The sequence below is a fragment of the Neodiprion pinetum genome, chromosome 7 (genome assembly GCF_021155775.2).
Source record: "Neodiprion pinetum isolate iyNeoPine1 chromosome 7, iyNeoPine1.2, whole genome shotgun sequence".
NCBI lineage: Eukaryota > Metazoa > Arthropoda > Insecta > Hymenoptera > Diprionidae > Neodiprion > Neodiprion pinetum.
Window position 1 is genome coordinate 20,902,786 of NC_060238.1, and position 22,665 is coordinate 20,925,450.

General features: G+C 38.1%; 2 protein-coding genes across 4 annotated transcripts in view; one reads left to right on the forward strand and one right to left on the reverse strand.

Moving 5' to 3' along the window:
- Positions 1-480: 480 nt before the first annotated feature.
- LOC124223322 (hemolymph lipopolysaccharide-binding protein-like) lies at positions 481-3,516 on the forward strand. The gene is made up of 5 exons (XM_046635164.2): positions 481-646; positions 885-975; positions 1,085-1,379; positions 1,486-1,555; positions 1,627-3,516. Exons 3-5 carry the CDS (start codon positions 1,268-1,270, stop codon positions 2,009-2,011), a joined length of 567 nt encoding a protein of 188 aa, XP_046491120.1. The 5' UTR covers positions 481-646; positions 885-975; positions 1,085-1,267; the 3' UTR covers positions 2,012-3,516.
- The window catches only part of LOC124223063 (monocarboxylate transporter 10), a 115,063-nt gene continuing 95,475 nt past the window's right edge, over positions 3,078-22,665 (reverse strand). For all 3 annotated transcript variants that reach the window (XM_046634690.2, XM_046634691.2, XM_046634692.2), the window contains 7 exons: positions 16,792-16,977; positions 13,240-13,387; positions 12,182-12,458; positions 10,970-11,213; positions 10,704-10,841; positions 9,534-9,812; positions 3,078-8,522 (listed from right to left, as the gene is read on the reverse strand). In XM_046634690.2, the coding sequence (XP_046490646.1) occupies positions 8,143-8,522; positions 9,534-9,812; positions 10,704-10,841; positions 10,970-11,213; positions 12,182-12,458; positions 13,240-13,387; positions 16,792-16,977 (1,652 nt within the window). In that variant the 3' untranslated portion in view covers positions 3,078-8,142. The remainder of the gene's footprint in view (positions 8,523-9,533; positions 9,813-10,703; positions 10,842-10,969; positions 11,214-12,181; positions 12,459-13,239; positions 13,388-16,791; positions 16,978-22,665) is intronic.

Below are 22,665 nucleotides of genomic sequence, written 5' to 3' on the forward strand. Positions count from 1 at the left end.
GCGGGAAGCTTGCGCTAAATCTAAAAAAATGACGGTGTCGTGAATTTTCGAAAAACGTCGAATCTTCCGTTTCTCTCGATTTTTTCTGACACTGATGATCCGATCGAGTCGTTTCAAAGCTCATTCTGTTCGCATTTTTATTCTCTGCAATCGAGCTGCATAAAGCATCAAGGTCGCGTCATCAGTTTTTATTTCATAAATTAAAAACTAAAAACACACAATTTTATTGCATCCAATTGTTCATAACAAACTAATAAATAATATTCGCGAGTACGAAACATAACAGATTATAACTATGGACTGTCTTTCGTGTTATGGCGTAGTCGGTATCTTGGTAGTATGTGTTTCACGGAATCACTCAATTTCTGCTCTATCGCTTGGCCCGGTGACGTAAGCATGAACCCGCGTCTGTTCAGAAATATGGGCATTTTCCGCTTATTGTTAGACGCAACACAACCACTCTGGCGGCAAAATCATCCGTCAAGTCCATCATCGAGTTCCTGCGTCCAGCAGCCGCTGAATCTTCTCCGACCATGTTTACAGTCTGCTATCAATCCATTCGCAATTCTTGGAACACCTCAAAGCAGATTAGGAAAACCGTTGATGAGACAAAAGACATTACTAAATCGTAATTCCAAACGAAGCGGTAAAGTTAATTGTGTTGGAGTGTATCATAAGAATCTTTCGGCCCCAAAATGTAGAGCTCCGTAGTTTTACCAATTCAGCCTTGTTTTTGTCGGCTTAAAATTAATCATGTTTCCGAAAATTAGTATCTTATATGTATATACTCTGTTATGGCTCCGAAATAATACCATGCCAGTTTATAAATCGGTGTAACTTGTCATAGAAACTTCAATAGACGATAATTAAAATTTGTATTTCAGGAAAAAGCAACAGGTTTCGTTGAATAAGGCATTTTATGGGATGCATAAACCAATGCTGAGAGGTTGTGATGGTGAGACCTTCAACACCTTGGTAGGACATCATACGTTCACATTGCACGTGTTGCGATAAGATGAGCATGACCTCGCGACTCTTGTAATTCCCCGCTTCAAATTAATCTCGTAAATATAATCCATTGCAGGTCAGAATGGAAAGATAACATTTGCATGACTTGTCGGATGGAAAGTGTTGGGGTGCCGGGAAACGCACGAAGCGGACAGTTATTTCTGATTCGTAGCTGCTAAAACTCCGCACTTTTTTCCAATCGCGAGGATCGAGCAAGTTGTCTAGGCTGCAGCGGAAATAGTGCATCCACACGTCAGTCATGTCGGTCGGGTTTATCGCGATTCAAACGTTGCTGTGCTTCGTATCTTATACTATGGAGGAAAAATCATCCGCGAAGTCCGTCGTCCTCGTGTTCGCTCGTACAGCAAACGGTGAGTATTTCCCGAACAAGTTCACAGTGTGATTTTCGCACGCGATGCGAAAAGCGCGTATTTCCATTATGTCTGTGATAACGGCCTTCCGACGTCTCGGTTCCAGGAACAACTGGAAACGCAGATCCGACCTGCCTTCTTCGAAATCCACCGGTTGTCAGAAGAGACGACTACACGTGAGTGTCATCGTCGACGCTTGGTCGAAGAGAGTTTGAACTTTGATGAAATTTGGTGTCATGTGATGCAGGTACTTTCCGGGCATCGGTGGCTACAAGCTGCACTCGCAAAGGGTTTCGTGGAACCAAGCTCGAATCACCTGCGAAGAGGAAGGCGGGCACCTGGCCATCATCAATTCTTTGGCCGAGAGGGATGCAGTGGTGACGGTGCTCAAGGCAATAAACCCAAATCCGGCATATGTCAGTCTGGGTTTCCACGATCTTTACCAGGAGGGCCACTACGTCACCATCCACGAGCAAACTCTGACCAGGGCTGGGTTCAACGAATGGGCGACAGGAGAACCCAATAATTTTTGGTTCTCTGAAAATTGTGGATCGTTGCACTCGAGTGGCGGGCTCAATGACCACAGATGCCGTAAACCATTGCCTTTCGTATGCGAACACCCAATTCATTGACCGTGGTTGGAAAAGCGTTGAACAGATTACAAGAAACGTTGACTAAACGAGAAAAATGATCATGTTCGAATTTGAGCAATAAAAATTATCTTGATTGGCTTAAGGGAGCTTTCCAGTGTGACAGCCCGAAAAATCGCTGTTTTTCGCGATTTTTTTTTTTAAAGAAAAAATAATCTAATCGGTCTGGTTTTTTTTTATATATTAATTGGGTATTGAAGAATACAAAACAATTTTTTAAAGATCGATTTATTTATTAATTAATATCTATAAAAATGATGAAACAATTGTTGCAGAAAATGCACTTGGATGTGGTGTCCACGTTGGGGGTCACAATTTTGATCTGAAACAAAAAACACAAAAAGATTATTGATCGGTATATAATTGGCTTTCGTGTTATGGAGGCTTTTTTTTTTTTTTTTTTTTGCAAAAATGGCGCCGGTTTGAACAGAAAGTATCGATTTTATCATTTTTTTTGGCAGTTTTTTTTACAAAAAAATAAGAAGATGTCAAAAAAAAAAAAGCTTCCATAGCACGATAAACAATGACGTTAAGAATATTGTGTAAAAAATTCAACTCGATAGCTTTAAAACTCTACCCTCCAAGTTGGACACCGTTTTGAAAAATGCTGTTTCGAGAAAAACGCGTTGAAAGTTTCAAGTGAGGAAATTTTAGGTAAATCGTTTACTTACGGTCAATCAGCGATGCCAGGTCCATACAATATCCCTTCTGCTTCTTCGAAAAGATCGTGCTCAATGGATCCTTCAGTCCGACGAGCTGTCCTCGCCTCTTTGCTATCCAGGGACGCCCGGCGGTTTGCTTGGGTGATGCGCGCATTCTTGTACTTAGCGGCGAAATCTGCGGCGCTTGGCTCTATCGTGCATCCCATCGTCTCCAAAATTTTTAAAATTGGGTCGTAACCTTCATTGAAGGTGCACACAGCACACTGCGTAGCGATTTCTACTATCTGCTTGCCGCAGAATACGTGCTTTGGGGCTAGTTGCCACACACAGTGATTGATTGATTTTCAAGAATTTAGCACGCCATCCGCTTTTTTTTTGAAAATTGAGTGCGACAAAAAAAATAAGTCGCGCGACTAATTTACGGCTAATTAACGGCAAATTATGCAATAGTCCGAATTCACATTTTCGACAATTGGCGAGCCAAGTTCATGTACGTGCAGGTAGGAACGAGACAATAGAAATAACGGTCGCACGGGCATCTGTAGCGCTCCGTTGCCTTCTCCCAAGAAATGCTGTACAGTAACCGAAATAATCTGAATTTCGGCATGAAAATTTCAGGGAATATTCGGAAGAGTGTATACTATGCGATAAAGCAAAAAAAAAAAAAAAATCGATTTTTTGAAAATTTCACACTGGAAAGCTCCCTTAAAATGTATCGAAAAGACCCAACATTTACGTGAGAACCGATCGAGAAACCGGCTCCACAGGATAAATATTTTCTGAACAAAATACGTAATAACAATAACCATTTATAGATATTATCAATACATGTTGTTATTCAATTCAGTAGATATAAGCTAGAAATTGTAAATATGAAATAAAAAATGACGACCAATTACGCAGAATAATCAAGTGAATTATCCACACTATTAATTTCACATACACGTGTAGCGCGTGCGCATTTAGCAGACAACGGACCATGCAGTCGTTAGGAATTCACTCTGCGTACTTATGTTCATAGCAGCGAAACAACGGCAGTTTTTTTCTTTTGTAACACGATAGAACATCTTTGAATATTTTTTTATTCACAATTCCCTGTCATATCATCTCTGTTTCAATGCTATTTCTTTTTCGATCGTGAATAATTTCACACAGAAATTACATCGTTTTGCTCTCCGGGACGTTTCATATTTACTTTCCTGTTCGAATCAAATTTTCATACTTTACAGACACTAATTTATTATATTCTTGTACCGACTAATTCAATCGGCATTCACTTCCGTTGTACTGAACGTTCGTAATTATCGTTTCATCAATTATCATAGATCTATACATAAAAATAATAATCGATCATACATTTTAAAACATTAAGAGCGCATGTAAAACTTTCTCGAATTAATTTCAGTTTATTTCACTCTAGCAGCAATTCATTGCTTCTTCACCCTCTCTATAAAGTATAAAATATAAACAATATACCGTACAATTTCTATATTGTTTATTTATCGTATCTCATGTAGCCGATTAAATGCAACGCGATGCGATTTATTTTAAATTTAAATTTCAGTAGCAGTTTTTCCTTATTATTTGCGGATTATTATTGCCACTGATGATGAATTTCACTTCGGCTTCAGCATTTTTACGATGTCTAAATTTCACTGCAGCTTATTATTAGCCCGCAGCTAAATTCTACAATGGCTCGTCAATTCAATTCCACTTTATTACATGGATACAATTTAATCTTCGTGTATATATGTACGTATGTATGTATAATATACATATCATTATGTACATATACACACGTCCAAGATATTCCGATAAATAAATAGCTATCATATACGCTAAAGGTATGTGTAATATACACACATACAATATATTATTATTACAAACGTGTCATTATAAATATGCGTATATATATATATATATATATATATATCCCTATATATATATATATATATATATGTATACATACTAATCATTTTCATTCCACTAATAAAACTTTACAGCAGACGCGAGAGAGCAGAAAGAAAATTTAATTATTTCTGTATAATTAATATCAATTTGTGTTAAGTTTTCATACGAAAACCGAAATTCGATATTGTCTCAACGATGCCACAGTTCGTAAAATTTTAACACAAAGTTTTATTTATCTTTTTCTCTTATTTTTCGTTATTCTCTCTGCTTTCCACGAATCCTATCAAATCAGTTATCAATTTGGATAATTTTCAAATTTTCCTTCTCGCCATTATGCGTTATAAATTCAAATCGGTCACTATTTGGTTCCCTTGGTTCTTGCTGCGACAAACTATTACAACGTCTATATTTTATTAATAAAACTGTTACAATACAATATTATTTTCATTATTATTACCATCGTTGGTTTGTTATATAAATATCTATTAAATCCGATCATCTTAATAATTGCGTCAATTGTAATTTCTTACACTATCGTGCTTATTCGTATATCATCGTTCGCAAAAGGCGTTCAACGTTATTATTTTTTACTTACAGGCAGGCGAGATCTGACTTATTTACCTAAACATGCTACGAACGGAAACATCGTAAGACACTAAACACTTACAAATTAAAAAAAAAAAAAAAAAAGGTGTGAATGAGAAGAGGAAAAAATATATAAATTTTTTAGAACGATCGATCATTCAAGGTTTAAATAAGGATGAGTGTAAAAACGAATAATGGTTTAACACCAAGAGGGGAATAAACATTTTAATCGAATCATTGTTAGTCACCTACCAACAATTCGTTCGGGTTTTTCTCTACTCTTCAATCACTCCACGGGGAAAAATATATTTTGTGATCCGATCGTATTGCGTAATGATTGCGAGAGTCGTTCACTTCCCCCATCCCCCTCCCCTTCCCCTTCAATTCCACCATTAAAAATATATCCAATGTTTCCAGAGACTGTATATTCAATTTGTAATTCAACAGTCGTAAAACGCGGATTAAAATCAAACGGGTTGTAAAATCGTGATCCGTTTTATTTGTCTGGCATATATTTTGCCCCCCCCCCCCCCCCCACCCCCGTCCATAAGGAATAAATTAAACATCGATAACATGAAATGAATAATGAAAAAAAGAAAAAGAAAAAATCTGGCGACAATTGGCTATACGAATAAACTTAACGAATCTAAAATGTCGCGTAAGTTTATGAAACGTACACATGTACACACACACACACACACACACACACACGAAACCATGATAATCCGATCCATAAAATCGAAAAAAAAAAAAAAAATTTTCTTTAAAAAAAGACAAAAATTCACAATGTCGATGATACTAAATATTTATATATAATACATCAACTCGATACCATATATGACCAGAAATCGTTTGTATTATTTTTTCTACTTTCTTTCGTCTCGTTTTTTATATTCGCAAGTCTTTTCGTTTCAGCTTGTCCAAAGTCAACACAATCGCAATAACGCGTTTGTCCTTTGACCTCGACTGACGCGTGTCGTCTTATCTACGTCTCTACATCTTTATATATATATATATATATATATATATACATATATATATATATTACAGATACCCATACAATATAAGTCCATGAAGATATTACGCGGTTATTTTTCGAAGGCAACCCGATGATTCTTGAATTTCAACTACGTACAAATTGTATAATTTAACAACAACGATACCGTAATTCATTCATATTCATTCATTTTTCGTAGTTTTTCTTGCTCTTTTCTCGTGCTTTTTTACTTTTTTCTTTTTTTTTTCTTTTTTTTCCTTCAATTTTCTCCCGTATTTTACACGCTAATACTAATAATAATAGTTATAATACACACATAATTATCGAATGGTGGACAGACACTCGTGAGATTAAAAATCCAGTCGCGCATACAACGCTTCTTATCTGTATAATCATAAGGATGTATAAACAGTATTTATATATATATATATATATATACACAGTTGCAGAAGTGACAATATTTCGAAACGCGTGTATATCAACAACTTGCGAAATTAAAATCAGAAGAGATGAGATGAAAGAAGGAAAAAAATTAAAAGAAAATAAAATAAAAATAATATAACGAAAACAATGTTTCCAAACTTCGAGCGGGCATGTTAATTTTTCTTTCATAAATTTTTATGCGTAATAATTACTATAGGAAAAAATTATTCTATACGTACGTTTATGTATATATTTTTGTATAATATATAATATGTATATAATATTGTTGTAACAATTCATTTATATATTTATATTAATCATACCTTATCAATCTAGTCAGACTAGTCCGAAATTCAAATATTATTATTAAACGACTAAAAAAATGCATTCTCACGATCGTGACTCTTAAATTTGTTTTTATTTTTTATTCATTTTTTTTATATCTATCTTTATTTACTTTTTGTTTTTTTTTTTTTTTGTTTCTCTTCGTTATAAGAACCCTAAGCAGATCACACGTAATTTCGTTTTTGTTTTTTTTTTGTTTTTCTTTTGTTTTTTTTCGTTTAATTTTGTTAATTTTTAATTTTTTTTTCTTACTATCCCAGTCTCTTGAAACGTGATGGAGATCTTTTATACACCTTTGTCGATACATCGTTGAAATTTGTCGACAATTTGTATAATTCGTCATCCTCACGGTGCGTATATATATTGTAGCTAGTAAATCCTTACTCAACTACGGCGTTATTCTCATTCTATGTAATTTTTGCTACTAAATCGCCCAAATTTCCATATATACTTCTTCGTTATTATTATTATTATTTCATTTTATTCACGCGAATTTATATACCGTTCTATTTATTCTCTGATCTTTTCATTTGTATTTTATTGAATAGATTTTTTTTTCTATCTTCTTTTTTTGTTCCTCTATTTTTCGATCACCAGGGATCGGTGTACATAATTAATGGACGTGTATCGTTTAACCATGTCTATAACGTAAACTGTGTCGGTGGAACAGAAAAAAATGTGAAATTTTTTTTTCTTCTTCCTTCAAAAGATCGACTACCTACTTAAATTTATATTAATTTAATAAAATGGATGACAATTGAATGATCAAAGATGATCGTTATTACGCCTGTTACAGGTTTTTTTTTAAAGAATGAAATCAATTATATTTCCAACGTAAAATAATAAATAAACTACTCGTATTATACGAATATGTATATGTATTAGGGTGGTCCTTAATATTGGGAGAAATTTTTTATTTTTTATTTCAACACCTTGAAAGGGTCTTTGGGGCACGGGTTAATATTAAAATTACTAGCGGATTCCACGTTTAAAAATCATTTTTTAGTATTTCGAGTCGATTCAAAGGGTGAGAAAAAAAATTTTCTTTTTTTTACCAATATCAAGGGCCACATATTACGTATATATATATATATATATATATATACATAGTGCGGGGTTATCGTTGTAAAAACGTAAGTTATAAAAACGTGTTCAATGTTATGTTTTTTTAATTAGACAATCGACGGGCATTACGTGCTCGCCTCGTCGATCACAGTTATCACGCGATTGTTCGGCGGAGCCGTCATCAGTCGCCATTTCGGTTTGACTTCCTCCTCTTCCGGCGCTCCTTGGCTGGCTCCACCCTGACTTCCGGGCGCCGGACCCTTCGATCTTGCCAGCGACCATCTTCGCCCCTTCCGGTCCAGGATTATTGGCATTTCCGCAATCAGGTTGTTCTCGAATTCGGACAGCATCAGGTAATTCTCCACCTTGTTACACGACGTTATACAATCACCGATGTAGTCGAGGTCGTCCAGCAAATTGTCAGGCAGATCCATGTCCGCTATTCCCTCCTCCGATATGCACGTCAGTTCCGGCTTTTCTCCCGCCATGGTGTTCGGCACTTCTCCTGCAACGTCGAGCAACGAATATGAGCCGAAAGTTGTTCTGTATTTTGAAAATAGACGCTGTATTTTGAATTCAATGATTTTGGTGGACATTTTTTTTTTTAACATCAAATAGTTTGATTTTTTTTCTTTCATCAATCAATTATTGACACAATACATCATATTGTAATACATCAAGATTTGTACAAATATTTATCCAAGATGGTAATAATCACATCCTTAAAATTCGACAATCGATCTGTACACTGAGAATAATTTCATTTGTTATAGTAACTAGAAAAATTCAGCTAAACAGGTAGCGTTAAAGAAACGATACGAAAATATCTTATATTCTGGTAGATACGATCTTTTGATCCCGATGAAAATTGAAAAAATGAATTACTACAATAATTGCATAAGGGCGTAACCACCAAAAATTATTGTTGTTTTTTTCTATCATTCCGATAAATGACGATTTGGATAATCGATATTCAGAAAATTGACATCCTTACTGTATAACTTTGTTAGTTACAATTTCTTATGCGTTTTAGTAGTCTGGAAAGCATTTACAAGAAATATTTTTAAAAGCGTAACGTCCTTTGGTTTTTACTTTCGACAATTTTGTTTTTTCAAGATTTCTGAATTTTCGTAGATTTCCATTTATCTGTGTGTTAAACAATAGAAAAAAAAAATAAACGAATGATGAAAAAATAATTGGTGGCTACGAACTTTTGTTTTGATTATTTTTCGGATCTACTTGTTAATGGACAAAGGTTGTAGTTGCCCAACATACGACCTTTTGCCCTTAGGTTTTTAAACACCTGATTTCAATTGAGTTATACGTTTTAATAATTTTGCGAGCGAACGGTGAGAAAAATATTAAAAAACTTATACGCCCCTTTTGTAACCCTGAACTCGCATTCTCGGTGGTTAAGACTTTATGCCATTTGACAGGCGATATAAATTCCCAAAATGGGCGCACTTCTCGATCCCTCTACTCGTATTCATCCCCTTATATCGAAAGTGAAACGAACCTGGTACAGGAGCGAGTTCAGCACCGAGCATGAGAGCGGCGGCGGCAGCGCCGGCAGCGACGCCTTCGTTCTCAGGTTCCTGACTAAACGAGAGCCTCTTCCTCTGGGGACAATTGTCTGCGACGCAGAGGTGCCGGGTGCCGTTCGCCCTGGTGTGCTTATGCCTGGACAAGCTCCGCCTGTGAAGATCGATGAAGAAGAGTGTAAAGCTGCCGACGAGGACGCAGGTCGAGCTGAAATAGTACCCGGCCTTTCCCCCGCAGCCGACGTTTATGTACCCTGGAGGAATCATTAATCAGAATTTTTATCACATACGTAACGTCGAAACGGCACCGAGACGTCAATGTATCACCATTAGCCGATTGATCGCTTTCAACCGTTTCGACGGCTGTGTTATTCATTCTCGGCCAACATCCACGATGCAAATTTACATCGATCATGGATGTCTGCTGGAAGCAGTCGATCTGCTTCGTTCTTCTCGTTTCCTCCTTTACAGTCTCTTCAAAAGTTCGAGGACGTTTCAATGATACGATTAAATCCAACACCCAGACATACCCGGTAGATCGTCAACATGATCATAGTGTCCAGTAAAAAATTCTTAACGAATTCAACGACATTTCCAGGTCATTCGAGGACATTAGGAATGGAATATATCCAGGAGACAAGAAAAATTCAAGGGCAGTTTCAGCGATTTTTCAAGGACAAGCAAAATTGAAGGACATTTCCAGGAGCACTGGACACCATGAATCGATTCTTTAACGCCTTGTTGCATGGTAACGAAGAAGTGAGTGAGCAGAGACACTCCCAAAGAATGATATTGAAATCGTGTACAACGAAAGGCTGCGGAACTAATCAAGACAAATGAGAAGGTGACTGTCACTCAGCTTTTGCTTCCCGTTTAATGGATTACCTAAAATCCGGCTTCCAATGTTTGAAAAGCAAGTATGAATAAAAAAAATTTTCCGGCACCACAAGAATGGATGGTACTTGAGCAAAAAAAAAAAAAAAATCGTTACCCAAATCATTATAATAATTAGTTTCCAAGGTACGTGCTGGGCTTATTAATGATGTTGGCGAGTTATAAATCAATGTATTTGTCGTGAATATATTAATTCGATAAACATTCACCGCCTCATCAGTCTCTTTAAGACCATGAAACTCGAGACTCACCGGATATGGGAACGCCGATGGCGATGGGAATGGCTTGTGAGCACTGCACGAAGCCCCAAGTCCTGGCAAAGTTCCTCGCCCTGACCCTTTCGTAAGTATACATTTTGAGACTGTAGTGATAGCCGCCGCAGAAGATGCCTGGAAGTAGAAAAAAGGAAAAAAAAAATTTGTAGCAAGATTCGGGTGGTTGAACGGGGACTCGATTTTGAGTGACGTGGCTCGTTAGGTCGCCGGCTCATTTCATTAGCAGCAGAGAATGGACTCACCGTATATCCACGTGAACATAACGTAGCCGTGATAGTTTCCGTGAACGGCCGTCAAGGCGAGGATGCACAGGCCGCACATAAAAACCGCCGCCTGGGTCAGGTACTGTCTGGCGATTCTGCACTCGACGCTGTGATGAACGACTAGAAGGCCAAAGGCCACGCATCCCAGCGTCCATGCCAGGCCCAGGTAAGCCTGAAGCAGCACCACCGTGTCCCCAAGGCCTTCTTCCTCCGCCTGGTGGGCCTGCCGAACCGAAAAAGAGAGTCAGAGATCAGCATTCGGCGTAGAGTTGACCGCACGGATTTGTTTTACCCTTTCGGTCACGGAACCCATTGCAGTGTCAACTTTGTGTTTGTCATTTTTTCTATGTGCCATATCCAAAATCCTAATTTTTTTTTGCTCTTTACATTTTCGTACTAAAAAGATACTTGAACTTTGGAACGATTAGGATTTTTTTGGTGAATCCATAATTGTTCGTAATTGTTATAAATAAACGTGTGCAAAAGAAAGTTGTTCTCTTGAATGAAATTCGTTAGCGAAGAGATTTGGTGGTAGACGTATACTGGAAACGCTTTGTATTCATTGGTTAAGAAACAGAGATCTCAGAGTCGCCGTTAGATTTACAAAATTCAATGTGTAGGGGTAATTTTCACCCTCCTTAGGGATGTATGTGGATGGTATTTTGAGTCCTATCTGTTCTCGGCGTAAAATCGTACTGTCTAAAAATCAATATTCACAAAAATCTCATTCAAGAATACTGTCTGATAGAATGTTCATAATTCACCCCTTTTTAAGGGTTATTTTTAGTTTCATTGTATTTTTGACATCAGATTCGCAGTCAGCGTTGAAAAATATTTAGGGAACGTATAATTGCACTTCCGTGACAAATAAAAAACTGAACGACGTGTGTGAAAGGGTTAAGGATCTACTTTAAAGTGTTTAATGGCGGATAAAAAAAAATATCTGACGCTTAGGTTTTAATCTACCATAACATATTACAAAAGAAATGAAATCGGAGAGATCAACCTGGGATACATTCCTCGTTGGATCCGTTGAAATGATCTATGCTCACCATTACGCAGTACACGTATTATAACGTGCTTCCAAAAGACTTTCAGTCCGTGCTTTTTGAACCATATAATTTATTGCAATTGACTGGATGTATATAAATTACTGCTCACGGTCAGTAGTGAAATAAAACCGATTCCTACCAGGTAAAATATCGGTGTGTTGATGCCGAAGGCTGAAATCCCGGTGGACACCAGAAGTATTCTGACAGTCTTGCTCTTGAGGGTGCTGAAGTCGAAAAAGGGCGGACGGTCATCGACCTTGTTCTTGTCCTTGATTTTGCGTTTCTGGTTCTTCAGGTGGAGGATCGCCCGCCTTTGGGGGTGGTAAAGGGACGCACTCCGGTAAAAGGTACCCAATATAAAGGTCAGGAAGACGACGCCTGTCACAGCCTGAAGCCCCAGTCGCCAACCGATTTTGCTGTAAGGAGAATCGACGAGTTTGTGCCAAGGTAGAAACGAACGATGGATGTCAAGAAGAGTTGAACCAAAGCTCTGGATTCTTCCTCAGGTTAAACCGAAATTGAAACGGTTCAGGCAGTTTGGCTAGTAAGTGATCATTCGGTGAGTGATAAGAGCAATCGTTTGTCCATTTTTTTTTAAACCTTGCGAAAATATGAAAGGGTGAAATAGATATCCCGAAAAGTGTTCCATTTCGCGAAAAAGTCACGAGAAAGCTCGGGCCTCTTTTTACACATTGCCACCATGAAAAATCTCTTGTAACGGACGTACCGAGGTCAATAAGTCTCGACGGGCCGAGTCGTTACTCAGCTGGAAGCTAGCAATTCAAAGCTCCTTTTGACGTTAATGACAGAAATTAACTTGATTTCTTATCGTATATATCCGGTTACGTAGGTTATAGTCGTAACCCTCGAGTGCGAGGGTTGTTTTTGTGATTTTTCGACCGTTTTCTGGGAAAATGGGCTTTTTATAATCGCCATTACTTCTAGATTCTGGATAGCATCTTATATTAAGTATACACACAAGGGGGGGAGTTGGATTTAGCCCGGAGAAAAAATGCACTTGGCCTGTGATATTTTCAAAGGGGGAAAACGCACGATCGAGATCGCAGATCGTGAAAATATTTTTATACACGCCGAAACACAAGAGGCTACGGCTTTTTGTCGCGTAGGGTTTTCTTTCTCTAGTTCCTTTTTCGCTCAGGCCGTAAAAGGCAGGCACACCTCGGGCCACGATCGTACCTGATAGCTCCTTTAATGAAGGCTGACATGACAGCTATACCGAGACCGCTTCCAGACACAATGAATATCTCGACGAATTCTCTTCTTCTCTTAAAATACTGCGCCACCATCAGCGTGCTGCAGTCTCTCGTCATTCCCACACCTATGCCTGGAACAAAACACACCTTTAGCCACACCTCCGCCTCGTATATCCTCTTCATTCTACCCAGTCCAACCACAAGCAGTCGTGCAAAGTAAAGAACAACTAGTGAAATACGTGTTGGAGATCGCTAAGCATCAAGCAGATCTCGGAATCACGGTATTCGTAATGGCGGATTGAGTATCGTGAACAGACAGTCAAAGAATACAACGATCAAATGTTAAATTACGTGCAGCTCGACGTTTCGAATGGTCAAAACATAAAATAATGAAGCTTCCTAACGATTACAAATCGAAATGATCCGAACCCTGAATGGTCAGAACTTCAAATGACCCGGTTTTGAAATGTTCACCATTCCAAACAATCCAAACCCTGAATGCTCAGAACTTTAAATGATCCAGTTTCCTAATGGTTACAATTTCAAATGAACTTTCTACCTTCCAAATGTCAACGAATGCAAATGGTCAAGTCTTCCGATAGTTCAATAACCGAAGGGTAAAAGTTCCATGTAATTGTTTTAATTGAATGGTAAAATACTTGAGCAAGGTTGCATGAAGGACTGTAATTGACATCCGAACTTAAGAAATGGGAATCATTAAATATTACCCAGTAGTCTGAATCCATTCGACTAAACAACGGACCCGGATCTCGATCATTAATAATTACACGCTGCACAGAGTTTAGCAGTGTTTTCCAGCCCAGTGTACCCATTTCCATACTCGATGTATCCGGACATGAGATTGGTCGGTTTTCCTCGAGTCAAAGAGGATCGGAGGTAGATGACTGGCTTGGCAGGGAAAGGATTGATGGGCGAGCAATTTCCATGAGAAGGAACGCGGTTCAAAGATCATTCGATTCTCATCCTGCGTCAGAATCGCCTCGTAATAATACCGCCCCGATATCCTTCGGTTGGGACCATCACTCCAGTGAAACGAAGAGGACCACCAACCGGCGGAACAACGAGCGTTTTACTTATCGCTATTACCATTGCATTATAGGCGTATCCCTTCCTCCCTCCTAGACTCCAATGACATCACGATGGTGTTGATTCCGTGTTGGCCGTGCTCGGGACGATAACCATTTGCTCGATAATCGTCGAGATTGGGGCTCAGACACGAATTGCCTAGTTATTGGTGTGCCGAACGCGGAGCACAGTTGGTGAATTATTGCCGGCTTCGCGTCTCTCGGACTACTGTGAACTTGATTAAACCACGGGAATAGACACCGCGGCCTCGTCAGCTAATATTCTGCACCATTGGTGGTTTGGCGCACTTTGCGATCGCTCTGGGATTCGTCATTGCGAAAACGGCTCTTCCAATCATTACCAGCTGTTTTGAGCTGGACAACACGAGTCACGTGGGTATAGGTATGTAGTTTTTGGTACACTGTAAAGTGTGTTGAAATTGACTGGTATATGGACTGTTGTAGAAGAATTTTGGTGCTCGATTCCGAAATCCATATGAGACAACGTGTTGGATTGGCATCAAATCGCCACTCGTAACTTTGGTTTCCAAAAGTCTGATCTAAGATTTTTTACACAGTTCACTTGGTACTGGACTTGTTTAGTCGAAAGAAAAAGTGTAGTAGCGGTTTAACGCATGATTGCTTGAGCTGCAGTGTCGACCCTATGTTCGCGGGTAATTTTCATCTCTGTTTAAGGATGGTACAAAATGGGAGTGGGTAAGAAATTAGAAAAATCGAAAATCAGAATGGCCAGAATTTCGAATTCAATAAACTCGAATAACAAATATGAGAGAACAGATACTGTCAGAAAATTTAAGTCCCGAATGGTGCCCGATAAAAAGCTGCAGCTTACCTAAAATGCATTTAATAGAGGGCTCCATTATCCGAATCCACTTACTTCGGAAAACGTTAATCCAAGAATTCAGAAATGTGGAATTTAATAACGTACAGAGTCAATGTTCCAGAGAATGAATCTGTAGAAAGTTTCATGTTCTCAAGTGTCCAAATATTATAAAAATAAAAAGTAAAATCCAGAATGTAGAAGTGTCATTATTCAGAATCGTACAATTCAAAAATATCGGTATTCCGAAAGTAACCGTATCGATGGCTTTCCACCAGAATTTCACATTCCGAGTCTATCCAACTAATCTATTTTGACTTGTAAAATGTTTTATATACAGAATCAGACAAATTCTTTACTCGATACTTGACAAAGAAGAAAGAACGCGATGCAAACGGACAACTTTGAGTCGTTGAAGCTGTTGGGTCGGGCCTTTAGAGTGTGGCCGACGATGTGCCTGACTCGTCTCATATATTGCGACTCTTCATTCCGACGATTCTGATATAACGCAATTCTATATTCCGAGCCTTCTACGAGATCACTACTCGGAGTTCTAACCGTTCTGATTCTTGATGCTTCGCATCTACGAATTCGAATAGACGAAAATTCTACTTTACGATCCATCCGAAGTTCATTTATTTGTGTTTGCGAGCAATCGCATGTTCCTCATTCTGCCAACGGCCTTTCGAAATTTTCACCAGTTGTGTATTCGAAATTCTACAACTTCAAAATTCGATACTTTTATATTTTATTTCCATTATTTCTGGCTTAATGAAGATTCACCACTTCCTTCTATCGTGATTGTCAGTTTTCGATACATGTATGTTAGGAATTTTGACAATTTTGATTTTTGGTTTCTCTGACTTTTTACCCGCACCCGTAAAAAATTTTACGACGCTCTCGACGAACCTGTGATTTCTGATGTGAGTTAGGAGAATCCGCACTTTCATTTATTGCCCTAGAACCGTATGGAAGTAACGGTACAAGAAAAGTGATATTCATTCCTATTATAGAGGTAGGTGAAAAGAGAGCGAACCGCTAGTCATTCCTCGGAACGTTCATAATTTATCTGATCCTCTGAATAAGAAAGTATAAAAGAAACAGAAAAATGAGAAGAATGGAAGACGGGATAAGGCGGGAGTGAACGCGATGAAAAAATTCACGGATCTTGATTGATTTATCAGTCGAGTGCACGACGAGGAGGCTGCTGGAGATCAACCGAGGCATGGTTGACGACCATCCCTGGGGTTCTGCAGGTCCGATACTCCGATAGGACGCGTGGTTTCGTGTCGAGGAATCTACCAGCTAATTGGCCAAAGTGCCTAGGCTCCGAAGACAAATGGAAGATTAGGGTGGATGGGTGGCCGAAATGGGGAATGATTTAGACCCGGGTAAAGCGTGGCGTTTACGCCGTTCGCGCAAATCCCTCTCACTCTCTCTCACTCTCTCTCACTCTCTCTCTCTCTCTTTCTCTCTCTGGAATTCTATGGCCGAACGATCTTCACCCGTTAGAGAAAAGCTGTTATAAATTTTACAAGAAAATGTTTTAACGTGTGTTGTTTTTTTCTTTTTTTTATTTCCTTCCAACGTCATAGAAAATCTTACTCACCGACCACCGTGCCGTAGCTGAAGAAGAGCTGATGAAACTGCGAGGCAAACGAGGTGAAGAGGCATCCCAAGGCTGTCACCAAACCGCCGAGAACTGCTGTTACCCTGGTGCTTTTTCGCCGGCAGAATGCTATCGTCACCGGCGATACCAGCAGTGCCACTCCTGTTGACATCGCTCCAAGCCATCCTGAAAAAGGATAATCGGAACACGTTTTTTTAGACCTTATTCCGTAATTTAGTTCCAGGAGTCATTTTTGGAAGTTTAAGAAGCTGTAGAAAATTTACTCAATCAAAATTAACGTGGGTATGATCGATGTTTGACAAAAAAAAAAAAAAAAAGTATGAGAAAATTGTCCTCAACTTGTATTCAAGGTCAAGACAATAAGACATTGAAAATGTCATTGTTAACATAATAATTGTCAAAAATGGCATGCTTTCGATGAGTGAAATGAAAAATCCATATTTTGAGATTAAAGCCACGTGATGAGGTCAAAATGTCGAAAACTAAAACGAAGGAAATTCGGTTGTAATGATGATTTTAGAAAGATCAGATCATTATTCCGTCTTGTTTGCTCTATTCTGATCGAGAATAAGTAACTTCGTTTTCAAATGAATCATTTACAAACAGTCCGAAATGAAAGTTTATTACAATCACAAGTTTGATAACTTTGAGGACAAATTCATTGATTAAAACCCGTTGTAATTTTTTATGCAACTTTCGTGCGATTGATCAAACTGCTGAGAAAAAAAATTACCCCAATATGATCAGCATGAATTTCACTTAGTAAATAAACTAGTTTTACTAATTAATCACAACTGAAAAAAACGACCGCATTTTTTCTTTCCAAAAATAATATTTTCACAAAAGTTATGGCACCGTCAAAGTTATTTCATTTGAAATTCATCTGTTTGAATTAAACTCGAGTCGATTGACGTCAGAGGCAATTTTCGACCGACATATTTGTTGGGAAAATTTTCAGCTTGGACCGTACAATTTCGTATATATGGATCAGAGATTCGCGAATAGTGGTCAGTTTTTTATTCCGTACATTAATGCCGACGATCTTGAAGTAAAATGAGAACTCGACAAGCTCCGGAGTGCTTCTTTTCTCCTCTCTCTCTCTCTCTCTCTCTCTCTCTCTCTCTCTCTCTGTATCTCACTCTCGCTCACTCGTGACTAATTGCTGTTTGTTCGCGAATAACGTTTGCACTTCTCTCTTCTCGAACTCCACTTTTCTCCGCGAAACGAAAAACTCTCGAGTATGTATACCGTAAAAGAGTATGTGCACTTTACTGCGTTTCTAAACAGGTTTTAAAAATTTTTTTTTCTTCCAAAAATCCGCACATTTCTTATCGAAACGTCAAACCGAATCGAACGCGGTAAAAAATTGTTCAAACTTATCTGGCAAAAAGTATCTTCCTGTTTCTTTTTTCCTTAGATTTTGCAAAAACTACCAACCACGAGCTTCCCTTAGCTCTATATTATTCCGCTCACTAATTGACCCTCAATATCGTACGAGAAGAAAAACGTGCATCAATCAGACCGACTAGCGACTGCCGAAATTCGCCTTTCGTTTCTCTATTTTCCTCTCGATTCTTTCAGTTTCTGGATCCAATTTTTCGGTGACAGGACCGTTTACGACAGTTCTCGGTAAGGGGGGGAGGAGCGTAAAAAGCTGAGTAAGTCCATCCCCGATTTTCTATATCACGGGACAATCGAATGACGAATTGGACCGGAAATTACCCTTGCTTTCTACACATGTAACACAGAAGCGCTTCATAAAAAAAAAAAAAAAAATAGAGACAGACCGGCGTAAAATTAAACGCATTTTCCCCGGGAAAAAAAAGCATCGCGAAAGTTTTCCTCAAAGTTTTATTTTCACTTCACCTTGTCCAGTTTTTTTCGCGAACGATATAATTTAAAGACAATGCAAGCACAAATTTATAAAATTATGCGAGCCTGCACGGTATTTAAAAAAAAATCTCTGCTAAACTTTTTTTTTCGCCATCCTTGAGTAATTGTCATACGTTGATCACGAATGTTTTTCACTTTTAAAATTGGCCAACTATTCCCAACACCCGTTTTTGATCAGTTGACCAAACGATCCGGGTTCTCATCGAAACTATATTATTGTGAGAAAATTTGCAAAAAAAAAAAAAAATTTCCACGTAGTCGGTGACAACGTGCCTGTAAATCTGCGCTCGCGACATATTGATGGTAAAATTTGGCAAGCGTGACTGGAAAGTTTTGGAATTTTGTATGTATCGGGGCGGACGAATCGTGGGCCGAAGATTTACATTCAATCGGAAATATCATAGCGACGAATGTCATACAGGCATGTAATTTATAATGGGTTTTGTTTTATAGCCCGAATTAATGCGTAACCAACGCTTGCTGATGGAATTAGGTTCGATAAATCAGGCTGGTACGGTGGCCTCCTCTTTTCGTGCCAAGTCGAGTTCGTCGTTCTCGCAATTTTTTTATTTCTATAACCTTCCTCTTCATTTTCGCCACTTTTATCCGCGAATTTAATTCATCGCACGAGCATTAAGCCGATTGCGTATATTTGAAAGCCACGACTTATCCACAAGCTTGAATATATTTTCACGCGAAGCACGTCGTTTTGACATCCCTCAAAATATATCTTCTTTCAAGTTGTCGATATTTTCATTTTAGAAATATCAAGTAATTTTATTATAGCATTTTTTTTTTTTTTTTTTTTTTTTTGGACCTGACGTTTTAGGACACAGGATGAAGTGTTTCTCCAATTTTCGGGAAGAATTCTCGAAACTGATTATAGATCCTGTATCTACCAATTTGCGAAAGTTCTTGTAAAATTCGAGATTTCTTGTTTTGTCGGTAATTCAGAAGGATGTTGAAACGATACACACGATATTGTGATTAAAAACGTGGTTCCGTTTGATGAAATTCGTCTGGATTAACTACAGTCACACATATTCCGGACCACGTTTTCATCCCGTTTTTAATTTTTGCATAATTCCAAGTTGCTCGTGTTTTTTTTGTTTTTTTTTTACTTTGGAAACCGTACCCTCTTCTTTACAAGTAAATTGGGCGAAAGAAATAATCCTATTCAATACAAGAAAAATCTTATTTTTCTTCAACGACCGATTGAAAATTGAGTTTCAATTGTAAAATACACGTACTCCGAAGACAGAAAAATCGATTCACCGATCTACATAGATAAAGAACATGTGTTCAACAAGACGTTATGCAGTTGAAACAACGTTTGAAAGATTGAAGTAATTCAAGGAGAGAAAAAAAAGAAATAAACGAAAAATTACAAATGTCTCGAAAATTTGATCACCGATCGTTTTAACGAATGGAATGGAATGTGGATTTAATTGCGGACGTCTTTTCGAGCCGTATTAAATTACTCGTCCGATGGTCATTGGTCTCCCATATTATACTCGGTTTCTATACGCCCATCGCACGCCCCCGGCGGCATGGGCACCGGTAATAATTTCTACCAGGCAACGAACGAAACTCCGCCGCTGCCCCGATCTGTCAGATAAATCCCCGCTAACCCGAGAACCGCGGGCAAACTCGACGTAAATGCAGCCCCGAGAGCCGGTGTCGAGCTAACGAATAACTCAAATCCTCCGCGTACTCGCTGTCACTACGGAAATACATGTGTGAATACGTATACTTACACGTCCTACATTATTATAACGTGCATCTACGATATCCGTAAACGCTCAAGACGTTGTATTTTTTTTTTTGAGATTGTATTCCATATATTGCGACAGGTGAACTGATTTATATGAAGGATTTAACCCTTCCAGTCATAGCTGGATGCTCGGCGTCTCACCTCAAAAATTTTCATTTTCTAGCCTTATCACAGCTTATGTATAACTTCGAATGTTCCTTCTTACTTCCTGTAACCCCAGAAAACGTCCCGAGTAACGAGAGTCGGTTCGAATCATCGAAGTTTGGTAGTTTTTTCGATTTTACATATGCCATATTGGATTCGCCATCTTGGATTTAAAAATTATGAAATTCTGACTTCAGATTCACGATCAGTGACCCCAAAAACCCCCGAGTAACAAGTTTCGGTCGGAATCATAGAAGTTTGGTAGTTTTTTCGATTTCACATCCGCCATCTTGAATTTAATATTTATGAAATTCTGACTTCAGATTTACAATCAGCGATCCCAAAAACCGTCGCGTAACAAAATTGAGGCCAAAATATTGAGTTGAAAAATGTGTGACTGAAAGGGTTAACGTGTATTATAGAAAAAAAAGGAGTTGATTCAATTTTTTCTCATTTTGAAACGAATAATAAGAATAGAAACGATTTTCTGATCGTTTTCTTTTTTCACATTTTGACACGCTGAATGATCAGTTTTTAAACTTCCCCACATCTACCGATAAATTTTTTTTCACAACGAGAGAAATATTGCCACAGATTTTTTTCTTCCCGTTTTTGGAAATAAAATAATTGCTCGTTTCTTTTGGAGAAGTTTGGAAAAAAGTTTGGAATTACTTTTCGTTTTAAAAAATCACAATCTGACTGGTTTTTGGGTTAATCAAATCATATCGAATCAAATCAAATTTGAGGTTTACTTTTTAGGGGTTCAGTGTATGATTTTTCGCACGTTACCAGAGATTTTTAGTTCCCGTTTTCAGTACTTGAAAGAATAATTGTTGTTGAAAGCGGAAGTGTCGATGAAAAAAAAAATTTTTCGAATTTAAAAAAATTTCAAAATAGGGGTTGAAGAAAAAGGAAACAGAGGAGAAAATAAAATTGATCTTCACATTGAAAAATCACAGTCTGATTCAGTTTGTCAAATCAGTTTAATATCGAGGCGGCATTAATCAAATTTGAGACATTTTAGGGGTTCGAGAATCGAGAAAATTCAACCCCGCAGCTTTTCATTCGCTCGTTACGTCGCGATCTGGAATTGAGGGATGCGAAAATTAGTTTTAGTCTCGCGTCGTCGGGACTGGATTTCCTTGCAAGCTGCAGGGGGTAAAAGTTGGGGGTTGACTTTTTTTTCTCTCCCTCCGCTTGTTTTTATTTCATTTTATTTCTTATTGTACAGTTTTATACCGGTTTCATATTCTCCCCTGGTGTTTCTGTTTTACGACGTCTGGAGGAACCGCGCGAAGTTCCGCCGCTTCTTTTTCGCCAGTTACTCCGACGAGTCATTTGAATATCTTCTTTGCATATCTTTATCTGTGTATCTACGTATACACAGACTGCAGGAAACTTGTCAAATGTACCGCGAACCGATCGCGCATCAATGCCTTAACAGAAACCAGCTCCTCGTCCGGAAATTGCCAAAGAAATCGATTATCGATATTCGCTTTGCCAATCGGCTCCCGGCGTCGCGGTTTAACTTAACTATGAAAAATTGACGGAAAAGCGTTTTGTGTATCCAGATAATTTCAGTGTCTCACGTCTTGCGGTATCGTTTCTTTTTTCAACTCAAACGTTTTTCCTTACTATGTGTGTCCAAAAATCTGCAAAATCGAATAAAAGTCGACAAGTTTATCCGGTCGATTTTAAACTTCTATCTACCGAAGCGTTTTGTTTTTTTTTTTTTTAGAAAAATATTCTTTCTATTCCGATCCCAGAAAGTTGACTCAAAAATCGCCAATGTCATTCTACATTGCTTTATGTTTATAATATTTATATTTTACTGTAAAATTTACCGAAAAATTTGTCATCGAGTCAAACGAATAATTATATATTAAAGAGAGATAGGATTTCACGAATTTATAATACAAAATATAAAATAAAAAAAAAGAATACCAAGAACAATAATTCATTTGTTACGAAGTAAAACCAGATTTATTTCAATTAACAAAACACTTCTTCCGCTTTACCTGATCGCCATATTTGATAAATAT